This window comes from Prosopis cineraria, unplaced genomic scaffold (assembly GCF_029017545.1).
Source record: "Prosopis cineraria cultivar Desert tree isolate PC_DT_omini unplaced genomic scaffold, ASM2901754v1 PC11, whole genome shotgun sequence".
Taxonomy (NCBI): domain Eukaryota; kingdom Viridiplantae; phylum Streptophyta; class Magnoliopsida; order Fabales; family Fabaceae; genus Prosopis; species Prosopis cineraria.
Genome location: NW_026555342.1, coordinates 23,984,389 through 24,009,731, shown reverse-complemented (window position 1 = coordinate 24,009,731; position 25,343 = coordinate 23,984,389). Strand labels below are relative to the sequence as shown.

Here is a 25,343-nt window from a genome sequence, read left to right as displayed (position 1 = left end):
TGTCGCCGATGTCATGAAACAAGTAATTTGATGCTGATGGAATGGTTCATTTCCAAATCAAGTCAATAAACAAGGGAATGGCCAAAAACACTAAAAAGAAACCCAAAAGACATTTTTAAATATATGGAGTTGCGAACAAATACATATTATCAGCACGTGTCCCACGTTTTGTTAGGTAAATGTTTGGCTATGTTTTGTTAAATGCATGAACATGATGCACAACTAGTAGCTTTTTTGTTGCTGCATGATGACGATGAAGGTAGATTTTGTCTATTTTAGGAGTCACTCTAACTACCTTACTGACATCAAAGAGAAATATAATTAAATTATTGATGTTTTCTAATAAAAAGAAAGAAATTTTCTAGTTTACCCTTATTAAATGCATTGTTTTTAAAATCTGATATGTAACCTTTTACTCCACATAAAAAAATTGTGAAAGGCCAAAATTGAAAGAAAGTAATTAATGATACATGTTTTTATATATGCAAAGTGACTTATCAAAAAAGGCCATTAATTACTTCTAAAAGGTGACTTATATATAGGATGGGGATGCATATATAGTTAAGTGAAAAGTACTAATTTGGTACTAATATATTGTTTTTCTCTCCATCGTGACAGTCACTTTTCCTCTTCGTCGTGAGAGTTAGGCAAGAGTCTTCATTTGATAACCTTCTTTATCTGCTTCTTGGGGTGATACCTACTGTATTGTCAAAAAAGTGTGAGAGTGCAATAGAGAGTTTTTTCCTTTCTTTTCTTCTTTTCCTGTGTGAGTGAGTTGGTGTGTGTGTGTGTTGGTATTTCTACATGGTTATTTGGAGGAATGGAGGATGGGCAGTGTAGTGGAAGGGAAAAAATTAAGGAGGTGGTTTTGAATATGGAAAGGAAGGAAAAAGAATGAAATGGAGGTTCTTTGGTGGGACGTTATGAGACTTATAAGAATTTGAATAAGGGAGTGGTTATCTCAATGGCAAAAAAGGGTTGGGACTGGATGAGGAGGCAACTATTCATGATATGGCCAAAAATGCTTTTGTGTTCCAGTTCGATAGGGTAGAAGATTATAATAGAATTGTTAGAGGGAGACCTTGGTCCATAAAGGGCTTTCTCTTAAATCTATAGTGTTAGAGGATGATCATATGGTTTATTCGAAAGTCAACTTCTCAAAATGCCCCTTTTAGGTACAATTCCATGGACTTCCCTATGGAGCTTTTGATAGAGAATGCGTTACAATTGGCTAATGTTGTTGGTGATATTGTTCTATTTAAGAACCTGATGAGGGACAGAAAGCTAACTTAAACTTTCATTAGAGCATGTGTAACATTCTAAACTTTTAATTCAAGAAACTAATTGCTAATTAGGGATAAATTAGTAATTAGTGAATTAATTGTGGTTTTGGATAGTGAATTGATGTTTGTATTGTTGGGTTGATGTGTGAATAGGATTGGGTAAAAGGATTGAGATTGGAAGTGAAGTGTGCAGGCTAAGGTGAGAAGTGTCTTACTATGCCACGCATCGCGGCATGTGATGTATGTGCATGGTACATGGCACAGATTTTGGATAAGTTAGAAGTGCCAGCTCATGAAAATTAGAAGGAAAGAGGAAGAGAAATGCACGGGGGAGAGAGGCAGAGGTTCTGGTGTGCTAATGCATCGATTTTTATGAGATTGGGAGTTAGCTCCGACTAATGACTTATCGGGTAAGTTTCGTATCACCTTATACTTCATTTCTACTCTAATTTCTCTTAGTTTGGGTCATGGAGAAATTGAATTAGGGAATTTTAAAAGATTGTTTTCTTACCTCTTAGTATTAAAAAGGGTCTTGGGTGCGAAACTAAAGTTTTGCAATTGATTTGGGGTTTAATGGTTGAGCCTTAGAGATATAGGCTCAAATTGACCTAAATTGTGAAGTTAAAAAGGACAAAAATATTTGTAAAGTGTGTGAGAAGGGTATTTTAGTCATTCTAGTGGCCAAGTGTGTGAGATTGTATGGGATGGATTAAGTGAACCCTAAAAAGTATAAATGGTATGAATGTGAGTGCTAAGCAATGTGACTTAGCCAAATTTAGTATTTCAAATTGAGTTTGGAAAGAGTAATTTGGAATTGCTTGTGGAAATCTACATATCACAAGGTGTTATGTTGTAAATGGTAATCCTTGGTAAAAAAGGTTTGAGATAACTGAATAAACTCTTCTATCAATTAGCTTGTAAAATTATTTATGAGCTATTTATATAATTTATTTATATTATGATTTATAAATAGATAGAGTAACCTTATCATGAAAAGTGACACATGTAATGCATGTGGTAGATAGTGCATGAGTGATTGTGTGTGAAAATAGTGCATGTGAAAGATATGTGCTACTGTTGCCTTTGTACATGTGTGCATGAGAAAGTCATACCTTAGTCTAAAGTAGAGGCTAGTAACCCTACTTTGTATAAGGTTAAGAAGCCCTGGTAGTTCAGAGCATTGATTATGATTCGCTAATGGGACTTAGGAATGCATGAGCATTCATATGTGTTAGATGTGGGAGTTCACTTGTGGAGACGTGTAACCATGGTTTTCCTGTGTATGTGATGCTTATGCCTTGTGTACCATAGCTAATAGGCATAAGGGGTAACTCCTTATTACTTTGTAAGTGATTGCTAGGAGGAGGATTTGACAACCCACCGATTGGTTAGGAGGAATCCATAGTTCAGAGGTGGTAAAGAGATATTGGCCCTACTTCTTCCACTGAAGGTGAGCTTGGACCTATTAGAGAGATCCTATTGTAACCTATGGATTCGGTTAGGAGATCTAGAAGTTTGATGGATACTAGTGCATCATGTCATTCATTTTATTTATGCATTGCATATCACTTATATTTTTATTATTGTGAAAATTCTACTACTTTATCCCTTGTGTTTTATTTTACTTATTAATTGTTATTTGAGTTTATTTAAGTTATTAGGATAGACATCACACTCTATTACTTCATGTTACAGGTGTTGAGAGTAATAAAAGGCTAAGAAAGGAGACGCAAGAAGAGTAATTATGCTATTGCAATTGTAATGCTACTCTTTATTAATAAATGTATATTAGAATATTAAGTATGGGGTTTCCAACTAGGATACATTCATGTATATGTAGTGTTTGGTAACTTGCTTGTACTATTTTTTTGTATATCTTCGCCCTTTATGTAAGAATGTGTAAATGTGACATGTGGCTTAAATGCTTTTGCAAGCAAATGTGTAAATGTATTGCTATGTGAAATCTTGCCTCATAACATGAGATAAGCAATAATTTCCTACCTTGTAGTGCCTAGAGTGTAGGCACTTGTATAAAGCTAGATATGTCTATTAATGAGTAAGATTTGTGAATGTGAAGTGTTTAACTTGTTCTACTGGGGTATATTTGTGATTCTGTGATAATGTGTATGTGTGAAAACTCTGACCATATGGTGAGACTTTGCCCCATATGTGAAAATTAGGTGTATGTAAGTGGAACTTATGAGAAACGTGTATGTGTGTTAATGTGTACAATTATGGTTATATGTGTTTCCTCATGTAAGTCCACATATGTTAAAAGTGACGTTGAGAGATCAAATTGAGTATATGATGTGTGATATGTGATTATATATGTTAATTAGGTGTAATTGATCCTTTTGAACTTGATTCAAGGCTTAAAGTGGTTACATTAGGCAAGACATTGAATTTGAACACTTGGGGTGCCTGACCTTTTTAGAAAAGTAACTTTTTACACCTGAGTGTTTACATTAAGATTGGATAGTCAAATCATGTCCAAACTTATCTCATTGGTTAGCTTATCTTATGAGCTTCGTGTATGTACATGAATCACTTTAATCAGACACTGTATGTGAAAATAGTGTGTGGCAGAAGTTTGTATCAAAATATTATTGTGATAGCAAAATTTTATATGTGCACCGTGGCTCATGGTGGCATGCCTCATCACATGCGGCACATGCTGCAACGCATGATGCCTTATTTTGAAAAATAATTGTGTTGATTTTTAGTTTTAAATTGGGATCTCACATCCCTAAAATTGATTAATTTTATGTATTGTGTTGTGTTGTGTTGCAGTGTGCGTAAGTAAAGTTTGTGAATATGTGGCATGGCACTTTATAGCATGTGTTTTAGTTGATCTTTCTCAGCTATTATTACTTAGTTTCTGGATGCCTCATCCTAATAGGAAACCAATGTGGGTTAATGTTTGGTATGAGCATCTTCAATACTTTTGTTATCAATGTGGTTGTATAGGACTTGATAGCAAATCTTGTAGTGAGTTATCTGTTGATAAAGAACAAGAGGATGATGAGGGACAATATAGAAGTTGGCTAGGAGTTTTTCATGTTAAAACTATAGATGAGGTGGTGGAGGCGTGTAGGACAGATTGGGTGGAAGCAGCCATACTTCAGGAACCAAAACCTTAACACAATGGTGAATGATGAAAGTCACAAGGAAGAGGTAAATCTTTGATTCTAAAAAGTATAAGGAGAAAGGCATTGATTGTGGATCTAGTAAGAAACCTGGAATCAAGAAAAATAATGGCAAGACAGTTATGGGAATTCATATTAATAAGAAGCCGAAGAAGGGATCTTGCATTAATAAACAAGATGGGATTGCACTCTCATGAAAAGTAGTATGTTGCATGATGATCATGTATCGCCTACAATTCAGCTTATTATTGATGAACTCGTGGACTTAAATAGGTCTGCTACTCAAGCCTACAAAAAACAATCCTTTGACTTAATTGTGGTCCAACCTAAAAAGCAAGTTGAATATTATGTAGAATTTCCTAATGAAGATGAGGGTAAGCATGATCTATTACCCATTATAGGCTTATCTCCTATGTTTACTGTAACCTTTAAGCTCAATAAAATAGCTTTGAAAAGCCAAGTTTAAATGTCAATAGTCTAAAAATTCCTAAAAGAAGAAGGCTATATTCGGATGACGCCTCTGTCCAAGATGCACATGAAGATACTAGAAAGGACATATTATAGGTGCGTTCTTGACGAAGTTGTAGGGGAGTGAAGCAGCATATCTAAAATCAAAAAGGAGGAAGTAGGGTTATTGAGCCTTATGAATTTACTAACAATTTATATACAAAATATGAGCTAATGCTTTTCCATCTCATTGGTTTGTATTTGGTGATGAAAATAGAGGGCTTATTGATGAGGGTGCTTTTCATGTCGGTAGTAGGGACAAACCTGCAACCAATGCATAATGAAAATCCTCAATTGGAATTGCCAAGGGTGGGGACTCTTCTGGCAATTAAAAATTTGACAGAAGAATGTAAAAATCAAAAGTCCCAAACAGTTTTTCTCATAGAAATAAAGAAAAAGATACGGTAGTTAGCAAAATTTAAAGAAAACATAGATTTAATGAGGAATGGATGGTAGAGCCTTAAGGTAGAAGTGGTGATCTTATTGGTGGAATCAATTGTAATAGTAAATATTTTGTCTTTATCAAAGAATTTTATACGTATGAGAGTATCCTCGATGTCCATGAATGTGCCCCAGTATATCACATTTGTGTATGGCCCTCTGAAGGAATGGGAATGGCTTTAAGTTTGGCAGTTAATTGTTGATACAGCACATGGTAGGTAGGGTTTATGATTATGCTTGGGTGACTTTAATAATATTGTCTCTCAGCAACATAAATAAGGTGGAAAGAGGAGAGCTGTAAGGAAGATGCTTAAATTTTAATGTTTTATATCTGACTGTATGCTCTTAGATTTGGGCTTCAATAGATCTCGTTTTACTTGATGGAATGGGAGGCAAGATGGATATATAATTAGAGAAAGAATAGATTGTACACTTGAAAATGAAAAGCTCTGTGAAGAATTCTTGAAGCTATAGATCTTTCATTTAGATCCATTCAACTCATATCATCACCTCATTCTAGTTGACTTGTGCTTCACATTAGGTAAATATCTAAAGTCTTTTAAATTTAAAGAGATTTGGACTACTTACTTGAGTTTTCTTCATATTATGAACTGTGGCTAGATTTCTAATTGTGATGATATGGTTGATGCTGTTGGAGAGTTTCTAAACAAGCTAAATAATTGTAAGTCTTCTCTTTTGAAATGGAAGAGTAAAGCTTTTTCAAATAATAAGAGGTAGATTATTGTGTTTCAAATAGAACTAGCAGACTATAATGAGGAAATTCCATAGCTGTTAAGGCTTGTCAAGATGAAGAATTAATGGCAAGAATTGGAAAATTACTTGATATGGAGGAAAGCTATTGGTGGCAGAGGTCTTGGATCTCTTGGCTACAAGTGAGTAATAAAAATAGCAAGTTTTTTCATCTAGCACCTATTATGTATAGGTAATGCAATTGTGTTTTGAGAATTAAGGATGATCAAGGAAGATGGCTCTATGATAGTAGAGAAATTGAAAACTCTTTCACGGTATTTTATCAAAATCTTTTCTTTGCGTTTGCTAATAGACCTATGGAGGATGCTCTTAGCTCTTTAGAGTGTAAAATTGATGATTGTATGAATGCAAAGCTGTTACTTCCTATCATAAAAGAAGTCTATCAAAACTACTTTTTCTCTAGCAACATCTAAGGTTCCAGGAGCAGATGGTTTTTCGGGTAAGTTTTATCAATTTGAGTGGTTGGAAGTTGGAGATAATATTTATAGAATGGTCTACAATTTCTTTGACAGTGACTACCCTATTAATGCCGTCAATCACATGAATATTACTCTTATTCCTAAAATTGAGAAGTTAGAAAATGTTACTCACTTTAAACCTATAGGTTTATGTAATTTTTCCTATAAGGTCATCTCTAAATTGTTGGCTAATCACCTGAAGCCTTTTCTTGATATTTATGTCTCTCCAACTCAAGAAGTGTTTATGCCTGGGAGAACTATTCATGATAATCTTATTATTGCACATGAGATCTATCATATCTTAGCTTGAAAAGGATAAAATGAGTAAGAAATATGAGATTTCTCTCAAGATGGATACGACTAAGGCTTATGATAAAGTTGAATGGGATTTTTTGTGAGATCTTTTGCTAAAATTGGGTTTTAATAGTAGATGGCTTAGTTTGATCATGAAATGTGTGGAGTCAGTCCAAATGAATCTTTGTCTATTCGATACTAAAGTGGCTTCCATCAAGCCAAGTAGGGGACTGAGGTATGGAGATCCTCTGTCTCCTTGCCTCTTTATACTTATATCTAAAGTTCTCTCCTATATGATTAATAAGCAGCAAAATATGGGCCAACTAAAAGGGATTAAAATGAGCAGACATTGTTTAGAGGTTACTCATAGCTTTTTTTTTTGTCTCTTGATAATGCTCTCTTTTTTATGAATGCAGATAATATAAATTGTAAGAGACTTGCTAATATTTTTCACTCCTATTGTATTGCGTATGGTCAAACAACTAACTTAGACAAATATGCTATTTTATTCTTTGAAAATACCCCAAAATCTGTTTGCACCATTATGTGTTTTATTTTGGGGATTGCTGTTGCTAGTGACCAAGGTACATATTTGGGCATTCCTAGTATATGGGGTAAGATGAAGTATCAAGCCTGGCCTATGTGAGGGAGAAAGTAAGAAAGAAGGTGTAGGGTTAGGGAAAATGACATCTTTCTCAAGCTGGAAGAGAAGTTATGATCAAAACTGTTATCAATGCTACCCCATATATCCAATGACATGTTTTAAATTTCCTGTTAAAACATGTAAAGAGTTGGATAGCTTGATTTTGAACTTTTAGTGGAATGGTAGCAGCTAAACTAACAAAACCCATTGGGTGGCTTGGCAAGAACTTGTTAAGCCCAAGTATGTGGGTGACATGGGTTACAAAGACTTCCTAAACTTTAATAAAGCTCTTTTATGAAAAACATCTTGGCAGCTATTTAATTGCAAGGATGAGCATTGGGCAAGGGTACTGAAAGGGATTTACTTTTTGAATAATCATTTTACTTGTTAGACGTCATAGAGGGTTTTCAAATATTTTCCCTATTTGTGATCATGAGGTAGAAACTTAGGAGCACCTATTTTTTCAGCGTGTTTGGTTTAATTGTGGTCTTTCTTTAAAGTTTGATGTGAATACTATTACCAACTTTGCTAAATGGTGGGTTGACATGTCGTCCGATTCTAATAGATGCATCACCAAGTATGATTTGTCTCTTGTCTGCTGGAGTTTGTGGTTGATTTGGAATGCTCGGAATCACAAATTATTCTATAATATTAATCTAGATACAACAAGAATAATCTGTCTTGCTCAAAAATCTACTCAAGTAATTTCATCTAAGTCTCTCAAGTAAAGGTCTGAGATTTTGGATGGCAGAGAAGGTAGTGGGCACCATAAATCAGTGCAGATCGAAAGTCTTCACTTAACCAATTCACACCTAACACAGCATATGAAATCCACAACCCTTACCTAATGGACCTATGTCGTCTGGCCTCTATTATTGATTGGGGATATTTTGCACCATCTTGAAGGCTGATTGGTAAAATTTCACGATAATGTAGTTGAAGTTTAAGATGTTTATAACTCTTTGCAGAAAACTTTATGGGCATTTCTTCTCTTTCTTTTTTGTTTTATATTTCTTCCCATTATTTTTTCGGGACAAGAAGTGGGAGATTTCAGTATTTTTCATTCAAGCCTGTGCTGTGTGAGATTCATATCTTTATAAGCACACAGGTTATAATTTGTCGAGGTTGTGTAATGAAAAATCTAATAAAAAGTGATTTCTCAAAAACATGTTTGATTACCAAAAAAAGAAAAAAATGACACACATAAATTATATTGACTTTGATCCCTATTTTAAGGTATGTATAAGCTATAAGCTCTAATCTTAAGTTAAGGCCGCCTCTACAAATAAAATGGTATTTTCTCTCTCTTATCTTCACTTGGTTTTTGTGACTGACAAGAGGGTAATTAATTAAAATAATTTTAAAAGTAATAATCTTCCATAATCATATCAAGCTAACCTTCTAATGAATAGGGGATATACATGGGGTGTCTGATATCTTGACCGCATACAATTGACCTTCTCTATCTCCGGCCTCTTCCTCATAGTTTGGGCTTTTCGACACTCTCTCTCTCTCACTCTCACTATATTAATTAATTCATTCTACATAAATTGTATGTTCCAATTCTTCATGTGCTAAAAAAGACATTCCAAGAAAAAGAAGGCACGCGCGCATTTAATTTAATGACTCATGGAGTGACATATTTTGAATCATAAAATATGTACATATACCCCCTCTCAATAATCTTTAATATAAAAACTTTTAATTACAATACTCGAAATAAAAAGTCGGTTACATCATTAATATTATTTAAAATTTCGGTTGATATATCTTTGTCCCCAATAAAAGTCAAGACTTTTGGATTTATGGGACCACGTATCACGTACACAATCATTTTGTAAGACTTATTGGATTTATGGACCACGAATACACTCATTTTTCACAAAATGAAATTAAGTCTCAATTTCGGTGTCCTTTATAACGAAATCCTTCACTTTTCGTATTTCCACGGAACACATTCATGGTGGTCAAGAGAAGAGAATTCAACATCACGTGTTCTCTCAATTACTTTTGAGTTTTAGCCACCACATGGAAAAACAAATAATGTGTACAAGTTGACAGATTTAGATTCAATAAATGGTACAATTCCAATTGTCCGATGAGTGTCTTGTGTGACATAATAATAATCACTGATTTAATCGAATGACTGTTATAAATTGTTATATAATGCTCACAAAGCACAAAATCTCATCTCTCAGATCAAATCAGATCGCAAATCTAATTAGTGACTGTTCTAAATTTTTGGACGGGATGACATACATGAGAAGTGTTCAATCGTGAGGCTGTTATGAATTTCTAGAGAGAAATATATATCTTGATAATTTCAAGTGTTGATAAAATCAAATGACTGCAATTAAGGCACTCATTGAGTGAGTTAATTTAAGTCACCAATTGAATACAAATTTAAGTTGACCAAGTAAATAGGGATTCTTAAAGCTAAAATATTCATTTGGACACTTTTTGTTCCACAAATTTCCTTGAAAAAATGATATTTAAGTTTCAAAAAATTATATTTAAAACTGGTTTGGCAAAACTTTCTTTTAAAATTAAGCATGATTGTAAATATCGATTCAGATAATTATAACTAAGAATCTTAGTTGTAAACTTCCATGTCATGTCATATCTATAAATAATAGTCTGAGACTCCTAAATTTTTAATTATTTGAATTGATATTTGAAACTCATTTTAAAAAAGAAAATTTGTTGAGATCTAACTCATTAAAACTGATTTTATAGAATCTAACTGTGGTTCTTCCAATTCATCCTAATAAATAAGAAGAAATAACGTCAATGTATACGTCTTCTCATAACATGGAAAAAAGTTTGCTTTTCACGTTTTGGTGTTCTCCAGTCCCTGTTTTATTATTATATACTGTATCTCTAAAAGTTATATTGCTTATATATTAATTAGAAAATGTACTCAACATGTAAAATTCACACACTTTATTAAATTATCATGGGGAAAGGGTTATATATTTAATATACTTTTATGTAATTAAATCAAAACAAATGAATTTTAATAAAGCCCCATTAATAGCTGTTAAGTTTATTTTATAATTCTATATATTATTTAAAAATATTAGAGTAATTATAATTGGTCTGTCTCAATTGCAGTCTTATTATTGACTCTCAATGGGTGTTAAGGGGAAGCGCTATTAGTGGATGTCTCTCTTCCTCCACCCAAAAAAAAAAAAAAAAAAACATCAGAGATTTGCTTTCACCTTTTTGTTGTCAAGACTTTTCAAGATTTCAATACAAAGTTCAGTACTAAATTAAAGTCAACCCTAGTGGAAGAGTAATCTACATCAAAATCATGATCATAAACAGAGAAACTTTTCTATTTTGAGTGAAAGATGGCTAGAGCTTCTTCGGCAGGCGAGGGAATAATTTCAACATTCAAGGGGAAAAAAAAAGCTTATTAAAATGTACCTTTAATCTTTAAATTTTATATAAGATTTCATTTTATTTTTTATATTTTATAAAATATATTTTTTTGCAGTCATTTAATCCTAACATTGTTAATTTTATCAATAAGAAATTCTTGCATTGAACTTTTAAACATTGACAAAATATTTTTAATTTATTGACATATTAAGTTTAATTTTTTTAAAATAACAATGATTGACAAACAAAAAATACTCATTTAAAACTAACAATATTAGATTAGAGAACCAAAAAATACTTAATAAGATTAAGAGACCAAAGTGAAACTTTATATAAAGTTAGGGGATCAAATATACACTTTAGCCCTTAAAAAAAAATTATAACACTTCTCCACATGTAATCAATAGATAAAAACGATGGACAAAGAATTACAAACAAGTCTCCTACAACGCAATTAAATACTATAAGGTCTATTAACAACTTAACAAAGCAAAAGTACAACTATGCTAAGTTGTCAATAGATATTATAGTATTTCGTTGAATTATGAGGTATCTAATTTTTCTTTGCATATGAAACTACTCCTGTTAACTTTCTTATTATAAAACACTTTTAATAAGTGACAGATCTATGATCATTTTATGGGGGGCCAAAATTTTTTCTTCTTCTTTTGCCTTTGGGGGGCAAGATTTTGCTATCAAATTTTTAAAAACTAATTTTTAAAGCATGAATATTTTTGAGGGCTGCTATCCCCCTTAAATCTGTCCTGGTTTCTAACCATCTCGTCAGAACTAAAAACCTTATCCCAACAAATCTAAGACAACTCTCAACAATGAGAACATATAAAACCGAATTAAGTCCTAATTTTTAATGTTTTAAAACCTGGACCGGATGTTGAATTGAAAAAATCAGCGGTTCTTGATTTTTATAATTTAACCGGATAGTCTAGCGGTTGGATCTATAATGTAATAATTAAATAAAAGTAATATTAAATGTATATATAAAACAATTATAAGAAACAAATCTATAATATGCCTAGTTGTTAATCAAATAACATAACATGACTTGTAAATTAACAATATTAGAAATTATAATTTTATAATTTATCAAAGATGTATAGATCTTAGTTCAATTACATATAAGTAGACTTAAAAGTGTCTGTTTTTATATATATAATTGTCAACATCTTTATAAAAAATGGTTTCAAATCATATTTTATAATGTGAATTATTCAAAAATAAAGTTGGCTTTTAGTAGGGAATTAATTTTTGAATTTTTTCTTTTTCCTAAATTTTTAAGTTTTTTTATATTATATTTAAAATCATCTGATTTTTTGAAACCGCTCTATTTCTCGGCCGGTTCAACTCAAGTTTCTAGCTTAATAATATCTCAACTCTGGTCCAATTTGACTCAATCATGAAAATAGGTTTTTGATCCAAACTAAGTTGTTACCATCTCTAGTTGATGATCCAACCAGTTTGACCATTCAATTTGGTCCAATTTTTAAAACAATGCTTATTTCTTTTGTCCACACACCACATTTTATAAGGGATTGTTGACTCCTCTAAGTCATCAACGTAACTTGTCACTATCATTTTTTAATTGGACGATCACTCATCCAACCAAGCAATTCAAGAATCAGAAAAGATAAAATTGCTACGTTGTATATTTATCACACATGCATGTATGTATTTCCGTAACCAGTGGTGTCTTTTTCAACCACCGAATTGTTACATGGGAATAATTATTGCATGATCTTTACATATAAACAAGAAAGACATGGAACAATAACTATATAATAATTAACTATCTATAACTAAATAAAGGTTCCTCAGATATCTAATTATTTATTGAGAAAACAAAATAATAATATTTGAGTTTGAATTAGATGACGGTACTAAGTATAAAAATGATTTCATATCCTATGTGCAGATGTCACATTATAGTTATACGTAGAAAAAGAATAGAAAATGTAAGTAAATGTAATTTATAATAAATGATGTTCAGTATAAATAAAAAAATTGACACCATTAATTGTAATTTACAATTTCACATTCACTACCTTTCTAATATTGGAACCGTAATGTATAATTTTTATTTGCAGTGATTTTTTGGTCGGGTAAAATTTTTACTGATTTCATTGCAACAAATGATAACATGTGGAAGTATGTAAAATGAATGTGGATTTTAAGTAAAGTACTTCACGAAGAATGACAACTGAGAACCCCAGTGGCTAGGAGAAACTTAATAAAATCTTAGTCTCATTTTTTTTTTAAAAGGTGTCATTAACTGAACTTGTAGGACCCTATATGCGGATTAATCTTCCGCATGAAAATCCCTATAAATTTCTCCCCAAGGCTTCCCATTTCCTCATCTCTCATTTCTTCATCAAACACATCACACAACAACAAAACAATGGAGCTATCTTCCAGGCTTTTATTTTCTCTCTTCTTCTTTATCTTTGCCCTTATGGCCTCAGCTCAAGATTCACCACAAGACTATGTGAATGCCCACAACGCAGCAAGATCACAAGTGGGTGTTCCAAACATAGCTTGGGACAATACAGTTGCTTCCTATGCACAGAACTATGCCAACCAACACAAGGCTGATTGCCAGCTGCTTCATTCCAATGGCCAGTATGGGGAGAACCTTGCATGGAGCTCCGATGACATGAGCGGCGCGGATGCCGTGAAGATGTGGGTGGCCGAGAAGGCAGATTATCACTATGACAGCAATACATGTGATTCAGGTCAGATGTGTGGACACTATACTCAGGTGGTGTGGAAGAGCTCGATTCGTGTTGGGTGTGCTAAAGTGAGGTGTGACAATGGAGGCATTTTTATTACTTGCAACTATGATCCTCGTGGCAACATCATCGGACAAAAACCTTACTAGTTTATGAAGTAATGCATTTGTGGTTTGATTATGTTTTGTGCTTATTAAGGGCCTAAGAATGCCTTTGTGTTATGAATAATGTAATGGGTTTATCTTAATGAGATTGAAAACTCTTTGATTTTAGTGACGAATAATGTAATAGGTTTGATCCATATACTTAAAATGCTTTTTTTTTATTTTTTTGTAAGAGATGGTTGAATGTTGTCACTATCGCTGCCATAGTTAGTGGTCGCCGGAGGGGGAAGATTGCTACTATTGGCTATCAAAGCTTTGCGCCGACAAGATCGTCAATTGGGGTCACCATTTTTAAGGTGACTAAACACACACAATCCCCCCTCCACACACACGTCAATATTTAAGAAACAAGTTTAATAATTTACAAAATTAACAATTTGTTAAAGAAATTCAAAAAAAAAAAATTTCTTCTTACACAAAAGATATGCATAGAACTATAGATTTTATGTAATACAAATAAAAAACACGATGTTAGTGAATATTAAAAATTAATAAATATTTAAAATTATTTGTATAAAAATATTAATACTAATTTTATGTATAAATTATGTCACCACTAATTTATCTTTCTGGATTTGTTACGGCCCTCCACAAATTTCATAAATTATAATTTTTAATTTCATAAATAAACTATACTTTTTTTCCTCATGAACATGATTGACCTTATTTTCCCTCCAAACTATGATCATTTTTTCTCTTATTTATTTAATCAATTTAATTTTCATCCTTTCGGACAACAATACAACTCCTTCTTCAAATACTTATTTTCTTTGGCCTTTCGAAAGAAATTCTCTTCATATGATTTTATTTTATTTTTATATATCTATTTGACTACGTTAAATTGAAGGATTAATTGAAAGTAATTCTTTTAAAAATATTATATATATATATATATATATTTGAACTTGAAACCTTGTGCTTAATTAAATGGCAAAAACTCCTTCCATTATGACCAAAATTGCCTAGAATTGCTGAGTTTTATCTTTGGCCATTATAAATACTAAAAGTTTAACCTTATCTCTCTTGATTATAAATTGATGCAAAAAGAAAAACATTTTTGGAATAAAATAATTAATAATCCACAATTCTTGGAAAATGATTTAAATTCATGAGACCCCTGCAAAAAGGAGCGGACCGAGTATGATGGGAACCAAAACCAAAGTATCTCTACCCTTTACTTCTCGTATTTCTGCAGAACTGTCACTGTGGTGATCACGTGAAGAGAATTCAGGAACACATTATTGTCTCCATGAGAAAAAGCAAATAATTAATGTGCACACGTTGACCAAAACACTCAGGTTCAAAAAAATTAATTTAATTTTTATGTTCCGAGAGAACAATTTAATTTGGTACTTTTTGCTCCTCAAATTTCTCAAATAAGATGCAATTAAGTTTGTCTTTTCACGTTTTCTCATGTTATGATAGTCTACAGCTAAGAATTGTGTGTTTAATTAATTTAGAAAATATTAATAATTTATCTAAGTTTTAACTCAATTAAAATTCAGTTATTAAAATTTAATTTATTTTAATTTAATCTTTATAATTTTAATTCAATTACAAGTCAATTTTTACAACCACATAAATACTGCTTCTGTAGGCAGAGCCTATGAAAATCCTTCCCAGTAAAAGCACTCTTGTAGACCTTGCTTATTAGAGCACTTTCAAAGTGCTCTTGTATTCATGGGATCGTCTAGATAAAGCGCTCCAATAGCCCAAAAAAAAGGTGTCTAGGAAAAGCACTCCAATAGCCCAAAAAAGTAAAAAGCGTTCTAATAGAATTTTTTTTTTTGATAATAGCATAAGACTAGAGTTATTTTTTTAAAAACTTATAAACTAAGGTTAAATTATACAATATTCCCCTGAATTTTGAATTACGTACGTATAATTTTATTAACCTTTAATACTTACAATTAAACCCCCTCAACTTTTATATTTATACAATCTATATGATCTGATAGTACTGGCTACTGAGTTTTAAATATTAAAAAAGATATAAAAAATATCAAATTATAAACACAACTAACCGTTATATGAGGGAACCATAGTCGTGTTATACATGTTCATCTTTTCTCACTTGGCGGTTTTCTTTTTCATATCATCGCATTATTATTATTTTTGTTAAGAAAAGAAAAAGACCCAACTAGGGTCTATTGTTGCAAATTCGAATATAATCAATGCCTAGAGCATCATCTGGTGGATGATCTAGATTATGCACACCCATATTCGTGGCAATAGCCAAAGAAGCCAAGAAATTGGCATGTTTATTTCCTTCACAATGGATGTGATTAATCTTGACTTGCCACCCCCTATGTATAGTAGGGAATGGACCTGCAAAATCATTTTGCTGTTGGCATTCACATAAATAGTATCTTTTGACAAAAGATACACAGCTAGCAGACAGTGAACATGTAAATTAACTTTTTCTAAAACCTTGCTCCCACACCATATTTAAACCATCAGACATAACCCATAATTCTACATGTAAAGGGGTGCACATTGCGATAGCATCCATGGGTCCAAGAGCCATCATAACCCATAATTCTACCTGCTCGACCATCGTTGCTTGTGGCTGCACCATCACAATTATGAGTCACCTACTCTGGAGGCCAGTTAATGTTCTGCATAGACTTGGTTGATGCACTTCCCTAAGCTTTCCGGAGAGCAACCTCTCTTTAAGAGTAAAATCTACCAGCATGTACCTTAGCAACCAGCTAGTCCCCTTGCAAAGAACAATTTTGAAAGATAAATTTGCTACAAGCATCCAACAGTTTCCAAAAAATGAGACCAAAAGTAGAAGCCTAAGTAGATCTCATGTTATTATTAGCAGTACATCCATATAAATTGTGTAGCATCCACTTCTCCAATGGCTCAGTCAGAATTATTATATATATATATATATATATATGAGATATGAAGAATAAAGACGAATGTATGTAGTAATAACTAATTTTTATATGATTTGAAAACTATAGTTAAATTAAGATTATATATATTTATATATATTTATAGAAAGGAAAAATTGTAAAAAAAAAATAATGATGGTTGGGTTAAATGAGCTTGACTGAAATTAAATGTCGATTTAAAATAATCTAACTACATTTACATTGTAATTTAGTCTACTTGGTCGTTAGATTTTATTTACATGGTGATTATATTTGTTTATATGCTTTTGAACATACACATAACAAATTCACCAATAAGACACCTATATTTTCATCAATTTCATTTGTTCTCACTTAAGTCTCCTCATGTGAAAATGGATTTTAATTTTAATTTTTAACTAATATTTCCATCCAAAATTAATCTCAAACCCTAAATATTTTGGCCACTTGGATATTTATAGCTGACCTAATTTCTTTTGCTCATGCATCACGTTTTATAAATGACTGTTGACTGGTCAAAGTCAACCACCAAACTTGTCATTATTGTAATTTTTTAACTGGATAATCATTTCCATTCTTCCATCCATACATTTCAGGAGTCACATTAAAGGGTTCACATCCACATCTGTATTTTTATTTCGAAAACTTCTATATAAAGTATAACCTGTATGTAGTTTTGCAAAACAAAAAAACAAAAAAGAAAAATAAAAAACACTCATAAACACACAATATTTCAAAAAAGGTAAAAGAGTAAATTGGTCCTTGAACTATAAATCCATGAACATTTGGGATTCTTAAACTCATTTTTATTACAATGTTCTCTTCAACTTTTGAAAACAATACAATCTGGCTCATACCATTAACAAAAGTCAATTTTAACTGTTAGTCGACGAGAAAATGATAGGAAAGAATCAATAAAATTTTTTTGGTCCTTTTATATATTTTTTAGGTCATTAATTGTCTGTAATTTTTGTGCCCTTTACTATAATTTCTTAGTTTTTTTCTACAATTTTTAGGGTTTTTTTTGTCATTTTTGATCAACTAACAGTCAAAGTTAACTTTTTATTAATAATAGGGCTAGATTGTACAATTTTTAAAAGTTGAAGAGGAATATTATATCAAAAATGTGTTTAAGATATCAAATATTCCTAAACTTATAGTTTAGGTACCAATTCGCTCTTTTACCCTTTTAAAAAACGTTGTTTTAAAATAATTTTACAATACAAATGCACGCACAATATTTTAATTATAAAACACTATACTAGTATATTATTGAAAATAAATCATATACTTTTCATAAGGGTTAATAAGCAAATAGGACCCTGAACTAAAGAATCAAAAATCACCTTAGATCCAAAACTTTTAAAATATATAAAGTAAAATCTAAACTTTTAAATTCATAGCAAAATAAACACTGACTGTTAATTTTTTAATACCGTTATAGTCCATACAATTACTGTTTAGGGTTTATTTTTCTACAAATTTAACCTTGATTGTTACAGTACTCGCATGGACAATAATGATGTTAAAAAAGTTAACGATCAGGGTTTATTTTACTATGAATTTAAAAGTTTAAGGTTTATTTTACATTTTATAAGAGTTCAGGATTCAGGACAATTTTTAAGACAACTCTCAACAATGAGAACATATAAAACCGAATTAAGTCCTAATTTTTAATGTTTTAAAACCTGGACCGGATGTTGAATTGAAAAAATCAGCGGTTCTTGATTTTTATAATCTAACCGGATAGTCTAGCGGTTGGATCTATAATATAATAATTAAATAAAAGTAATATTAAATGTATATATAAAACAATTATAAGAAACAAATCTATAATATGCCTAGTTGTTAATCAAATAACATAACATGACTTGTAAATTAACAATATTAGAAATTATAATTTTATAATTTATCAAAGATGTATAGATCTTAGTTCAATTACATATAAGTAGACTTAAAAGTGTCTGTTTTTATACATATAATTGTCAACATCTTTATAAAAAATGGTTTCAAATCATATTTTATAATGTGAATTATTCAAAAATAAAGTTGGCTTTTAGTAGGGAATTAATTTTTGAATTTTTTCTTTTTCCTAAATTTTTAAGTTTTTTTATATTATATTTAAAATCATCTGATTTTTTGAAACCGCTCTATTTCTCGGCCGGTTCAACTCAAGTTTCTAGCTTAATAATATCTCAACTCTGGTCCAATTTGACTCAATCATGAAAATAGGTTTTTGATCCAAACTAAGTTGTTACCATCTCTAGTTGATGATCCAACCAGTTTGACCATTCAATTTGGTCCAATTTTTAAAACAATGCTTATTTCTTTTGTCCACACACCACATTTTATAAGGGATTGTTGACTCCTCTAAGTCATCAACGTAACTTGTCACTATCATTTTTTAATTGGACGATCACTCATCCAACCAAGCAATTCAAGAATCAGAAAAGATAAAATTGCTACGTTGTATATTTATCACACATGCATGTATGTATTTCCGTAACCAGTGGTGTCTTTTTCAACCACCGAATTGTTACATGGGAATAATTATTGTATGATCTTTACATATAAACAAGAAAGACATGGAACAATAACTATATAAAGATAATTAACTATCTATAACTAAATAAAGGTTCCTCAGATATCTAATTATTTATTGAGAAAACAAAATAAGAATATTTGAGTTTGAATTAGATGACAGTACTAAATATAAAAATGATTTCATATCCTATGTGCAGATGTCACATTATAGTCATACGTAGAAAAAGAATAGAAAATGTAAGTAAATGTAATTTATAATAAATGATGTTCAGTATAAATAAAAAAATTGAAACCATTAATTGTAATTTACAATTTCACATTCACTACCTTTCTAATATTGGAACCGTAATGTATAATTTTTATTTGCAGTGATTTTTTTGTCGGGTAAAATTTTTACTGATTTCATTGCAACAAATGATAACATGTGGAAGTATGTAAAATGAATGTGGATTTTAAGTAAAGTACTTCACGAAGAATGACCACTGAGAACCCCAGTGGCTAGGAGAAACTTAATAAAATCTTAGTCTCATTTTTTTTTTTTAAAAAAGGTGTCATTAACTGAACTTGTAGGACCCTATATGCGGATTAATCTTCCGCATGAAAATCCCTATAAATTTCTCCCCAAGGCTTCCCATTTCCTCATCTCTCATTTCTTCATCAAACACATCACACAACAACAAAACAATGGAGCTATCTTCCAGGCTTTTATTTTCTCTCTTCTTCTTTATCTTTGCCCTTATGGCCTCAGCTCAAGATTCACCACAAGACTATGTGAATGCCCACAACGCAGCAAGATCACAAGTGGGTGTTCCAAACATAGCTTGGGACAATACAGTTGCTTCCTATGCACAGAACTATGCCAACCAACACAAGGCTGATTGCCAGCTGCTTCATTCCAATGGCCAGTATGGGGAGAACCTTGCATGGAGCTCCGATGACATGAGCGGCGCGGATGCCGTGAAGATGTGGGTGGCCGAGAAGGCAGATTATCACTATGACAGCAATACATGTGATTCAGGTCAGATGTGTGGACACTATACTCAGGTGGTGTGGAAGAGCTCGATTCGTGTTGGGTGTGCTAAAGTGAGGTGTGACAATGGAGGCATTTTTATTACTTGCAACTATGATCCTCGTGGCAACATCATCGGACAAAAACCTTACTAGTTTATGAAGTAATGCATTTGTGGTTTGATTATGTATTGTGCTTATTAAGGGCCTAAGAACGCCTTTGTGTTATGAATAATGTAATGGGTTTGATCTTAATGAGATTGAAAACTGTTTGATTTTAGTGACGAATAATGTAATAGGTTTGATCCATATACTTAAAATGCTTTTTTTTTTTTTTTTAAGAGATGGTTGAATGTTGTCACTATCACTGCCATAGTTACTGGTCGCCGGAGGGGGAAGATTGCTACTATTGGCTATCAAAGCCTTGCGCCGACAAGATCGTCAATTGGGGTCACCATTTTTAAGGTGACTAAACACACACAATTCCCCCTCCACACACACGTCAATATTTAAGAAACAAGTTTAATAATAATTTACAAAATTAACAATTTGTTAAAGAAATTCAAAAAAAAATTTCTTCTTACACAAAAGATATGCATAGAACTATAGATTTTATGTAATACAAATAAAAAACACGATGTTAGTAAATATAAAAATTAATAAATATTTAAAATTATTTATATAAAAATATTAATACTAATTTCATGTATAAATTATGTCACCACTAATTTATCTTTCTGGATCTGTTACGGCCTCCACAACTTTCATAAATTATAATTTTTAATTTCATAAATAAACTATACTTTTTTTCCTCATGAACATGATTGACCTTATTTTCCCTCCAAACTATGATCATTTTTTCTCTTATTTATTTAATCAATTTAATTTTCATCCGTTCGGACAACAATACAACTCCTTCTTCTTCAAATACTTATTTTCTTTGGCCTTTCGACAGAAATTCTCTTCATATGATTTTATTTTATTTTTATATATCTATTTGAGTACGTTAAATTGAAGGCTTAATTGAAAGTAATTCTTTTAAAAATATTATATATATATATATATATATTTGAACTTGAAACCTTGTGCTTAATTAAATGGCAAAAACTCCTTCCATTATGACCAAAATTGCCTAGAATTGCTGAGTTTTATCTTTGGCCATTATAAATACTAAAAGTTTAACCTTATCTCTCTTGATTATAAATTGATGCAAAAAGAAAAACATTTTTGGAATAAAATAATTAATAATCCACAATTCTTGGAAAATGATTTAAATTCATGAGACCCCTGCAAAAAGGAGCGGACCGAGTATGATGGGAACCAAAACCAAAGTATCTCTACCCTTTACTTCTCGTATTTCTGCAGAACTGTCACTGTGGTGATCACGTGAAGAGAATTCAGGAACACATTATTGTCTCCATGAGAAAAAGCAAATAATTAATGTGCACACGTTGACCAAAACACTCAGGCGCAAAATAATTAATTTAATTTTTATGTTCCGAGAGAACAATTTAATTTGGTACTTTTTGCTCCTCAAATTTCTCAAATAAGATGCAATTAAGTTTGTCTTTTCACGTTTTCTCATGTTATGATAGTCTACAGCTAAGAATTGTGTGTTTAATTAATTTAGGAAATATTAATAATTTATCTGTGTTTTAACTCAATTAAAATTCAGTCATTAAAATTTAACTTATTTTAATTAATCTTTATAATTTTAATTTAATTATAACTCAATTTTTATAACCACATAAATACTGCTTCCGTAGGGAGAGCCTATGAAAATCCTTCCCAATAAAAGCTATCTTGTAGACCTTGCTTATTAGAGCACTTTCAAAGTGCTCTTGTATTCATGGGATCGTCTAGATAAAGCGCTCCAATAGCCCAAAAAAAAAGTGTCTAGGAAAAGCACTCCAATAGCCCAAAAAAGAGAAAAAGCGTTCTAATAGAATCTTTTTTTTTTTTATAATAGCATAAGACTAGAGTTATTTTTTTAAAAAAAACTTATAAACTAATGTTAAATTATATAATATTCCCCTCAATTTTGAATTACGTACATATAATTTTATTAACCTTTAAAACTTACAATTAAATCCCCTCAACTTTTATATTTATACAATCTATATGATCTGATAGTATTGGCTACTGAGTTTAAAATATTATAAAAGATATAAAAAATATCAAATTATAAACACAACTAACCGTTATATGAGGGAACCATAGTCGTGTTACACATGTTCATCCTTTCTCATTTGGCAGTTTTCTTTTTCATATCATCGCATTATTATTATTTTTGTTAAGAAAAGAAAAAGACCCAACTAGGGTCTATTGTTGCAAATTCGAATATAATCAATGCCTAGAGCATCATCTGGTGGATGATCTAGATTATGCACACCCATATTCGTGGCATTAGCCAAAGAAGCCAAGAAATTGGCATGTTTATTTCCTTCACAATGGATGTGATTAATCTTGACTTGCCACCCCCTATGTATAGTAGGGAATGGACCTGCAAAATCATTTTGCTGTTGGCATTCACATAAATAGTATCTTTTGACAAAAGATACACAGCTAGCAGGCAGTGAACATGTAAATTAACTTTTTCTAAAACCTTGCTCCCGCACCATATTTAAACCATCAGACATAACCCATAATTCTACATGTAAAGGGGTGCACATTGCGATAGCATCCATGGGTCCGAGAGCCATCATAACCCATAATTCTACCTGCTCGACCATCGTTGCTTGTGGCTGCACCATCACAATTATGAGTCACTTACTCTGGAGGCCAGTTAATGTTCTGCATAGACTTGGTTGATGCACTTCCCTAAGCTTTCCGGAGAGCAACCTCTCTTTAAGAGTAAAATCTACCAGCATGTACCTTAGCAACCAGCTAGTCCCCTTGCAAAGAACAATTTTGAAAGATAAATTTGCTACAAGCATCCAACAGTTTCCAAAAAATGAGACCAAAAGTAGAAGCCTAAGTAGATCTCATGTTATTATTAGCAGTACATCCATATAAATTGTGTAGCATCCACTTCTCCAATGGCTCAGTCAGAATTATTATATATATATATATATGTATATATATGAGATATGAAGAATAAAGACGAATGTATGTAGTAATAACTAATTTTTATATGATTTGAAAGCTATAGTTAAATTAAGATTATATATATATTTATAGAAAGGAAAAATTGTAAAAAAAAAAATGATGGTTGGGTTAAATGAGCTTGACTGAAATTAAATGTCGATTTAAAATAATCTAACTACATTTACATTGTAATTTAGTCTACTTGGTCGTTAGATTTTATTTACATGGTGATTATATTTGTTTATATGCTTTTGAACATACACATAACAAATTCACCAATAAGAAACCTATATTTTCATCAATTTCATTTGTTCTCACTTAAGTCTCCTCATGTGAAAATGGATTTTAAATTTAATTCTTAACTAATATTTCCATCCAAAATTAATCTCAAACCCTAAATATTTTGGCCACTTGGATATTTATAGCTGACCTAATTTCTTTTGCTCATGCATCACGTTTTATAAATGACTGTTGACTGGTCAAAGTCAACCACCAAACTTGTCATTATTGTAATTTTTTAACTGGATAATCATTTCCATTCTTCCATCCATACATTTCAGGAGTCACATTAAAGGGTTCACATCCACATCTGTATTTTTATTTCGAAAACTTCTATATAAAGTATAACCTGTATGTAGTTTTGCAAAACAAAAAAACAAAAAAGAAAAATAAAAAACACTCATAAACACACAATATTTCAAAAAAGGTAAAAGAGTAAATTGGTCCTTGAACTATAAATCCATGAACATTTGGGATTCTTAAACTCATTTTTATTACAATGTTCTCTTCAACTTTTGAAAACAATACAATCTGGCTCATACCATTAACAAAAGTCAATTTTAACTGTTAGTCGACGAGAAAATGATAGGAAAGAATCAATAAAATTTTTTTGGTCCTTTTATATATTTTTTAGGTCATTAATTGTCTGTAATTTTTGTGCTCTTTACTATAATTTCTTAGTTTTTTTCTACAATTTTTAGGGTTTTTTTTGTCATTTTTGATCAACTAACAGTCAAAGTTAACTTTTTATTAATGATAGGGCTAGATTGTACAATTTTTAAAAGTTGAAGAGGAATATTATATCAAAAATGTGTTTAAGATATCAAATATTCCTAAACTTATAGTTTAGGTACCAATTCGCTCTTTTACCCTTTTAAAAAACATTGTTTTAAAATAATTTTACAATACAAATGCACGCACAATATTTTAATTATAAAACACTATACTAGTATATTATTGAAAATAAATCATATACTTTTCATAAGGGTTAATAAGCAAATAGGACCCTGAACTAAAGAATCAAAAATCACCTTAGATCCAAAACTTTTAAAATATATAAAGTAAAATCTAAACTTTTAAATTCATAGCAAAATAAACACTGACTGTTAATTTTTTAATACCGTTATAGTCCATACAATTACTGTTTAGGGTTTATTTTTCTACAAATTTAACCTTGATTGTTACAGTACTCGCATGGACAATAATGATGTTAAAAAAGTTAACGATCAGGGTTTATTTTACTATGAATTTAAAAGTTTAAGGTTTATTTTACATTTTATAAGAGTTCAGGATTCAGGACAATTTTTTACTAGAAGTTGAGAGTCTTATTTGCTCATTAATCCTTTTTCATAATTAAAAAACAAATAGTTCAAAATTTGACATTACTTTTTTATTAAAATTTATGGTCTTTTATTAAAGGACATATCACATTTAGTGCGCGAATGTATATTTAAATAAGATTGTTTTCTACAGGAAAACACATGGGTGCAGTAAGAAAACAAAGTCAAAATAGAACAAAAACCTATGCGGGAAACCAAATAAAGAAAAAAAATCAAACAAACCATTTGCCAACCTCATTGGTTTAAGTTGTAGTTTATTTAATGCTGCTTGCTAAAGTGACCCAAAATCTATAAAAGTTAATTTTAAAATTTCCACCATCCTAGCTGCCAACAAAAAACTTAGCTAAAATAAACATGCCAATTTTCCG

General features: G+C 31.2%; 2 protein-coding genes across 2 annotated transcripts; both read left to right on the top strand.

Annotated features, from left to right (window-relative positions):
• Positions 1 to 13,340: 13,340 nt before the first annotated feature.
• LOC129284807 (pathogenesis-related protein 1C-like) lies at positions 13,341 to 13,820 on the top strand. The gene has a single exon (XM_054920283.1). It carries the CDS (start codon positions 13,341 to 13,343, stop codon positions 13,818 to 13,820), a length of 480 nt encoding a protein of 159 aa, XP_054776258.1.
• Positions 13,821 to 19,945: 6,125 nt separating this feature from the next.
• On the top strand, positions 19,946 to 20,425 carry LOC129284805 (pathogenesis-related protein 1C-like). The gene has a single exon (XM_054920281.1). The coding sequence runs from the start codon at positions 19,946 to 19,948 to the stop codon at positions 20,423 to 20,425; it is 480 nt and encodes a 159-aa protein (XP_054776256.1).
• The last annotated feature ends 4,918 nt before the right edge of the window (positions 20,426 to 25,343 follow it).

Excerpts from the sequence above, each read along its gene's own strand:
- LOC129284805 (XM_054920281.1), top strand. The coding sequence starts at position 19,946 with ATGGAGCTATCTTCCAGGCTTTTATTTTCTCTCTTCTTCTTTATCTTT.
- LOC129284807 (XM_054920283.1), top strand. The coding sequence starts at position 13,341 with ATGGAGCTATCTTCCAGGCTTTTATTTTCTCTCTTCTTCTTTATCTTT.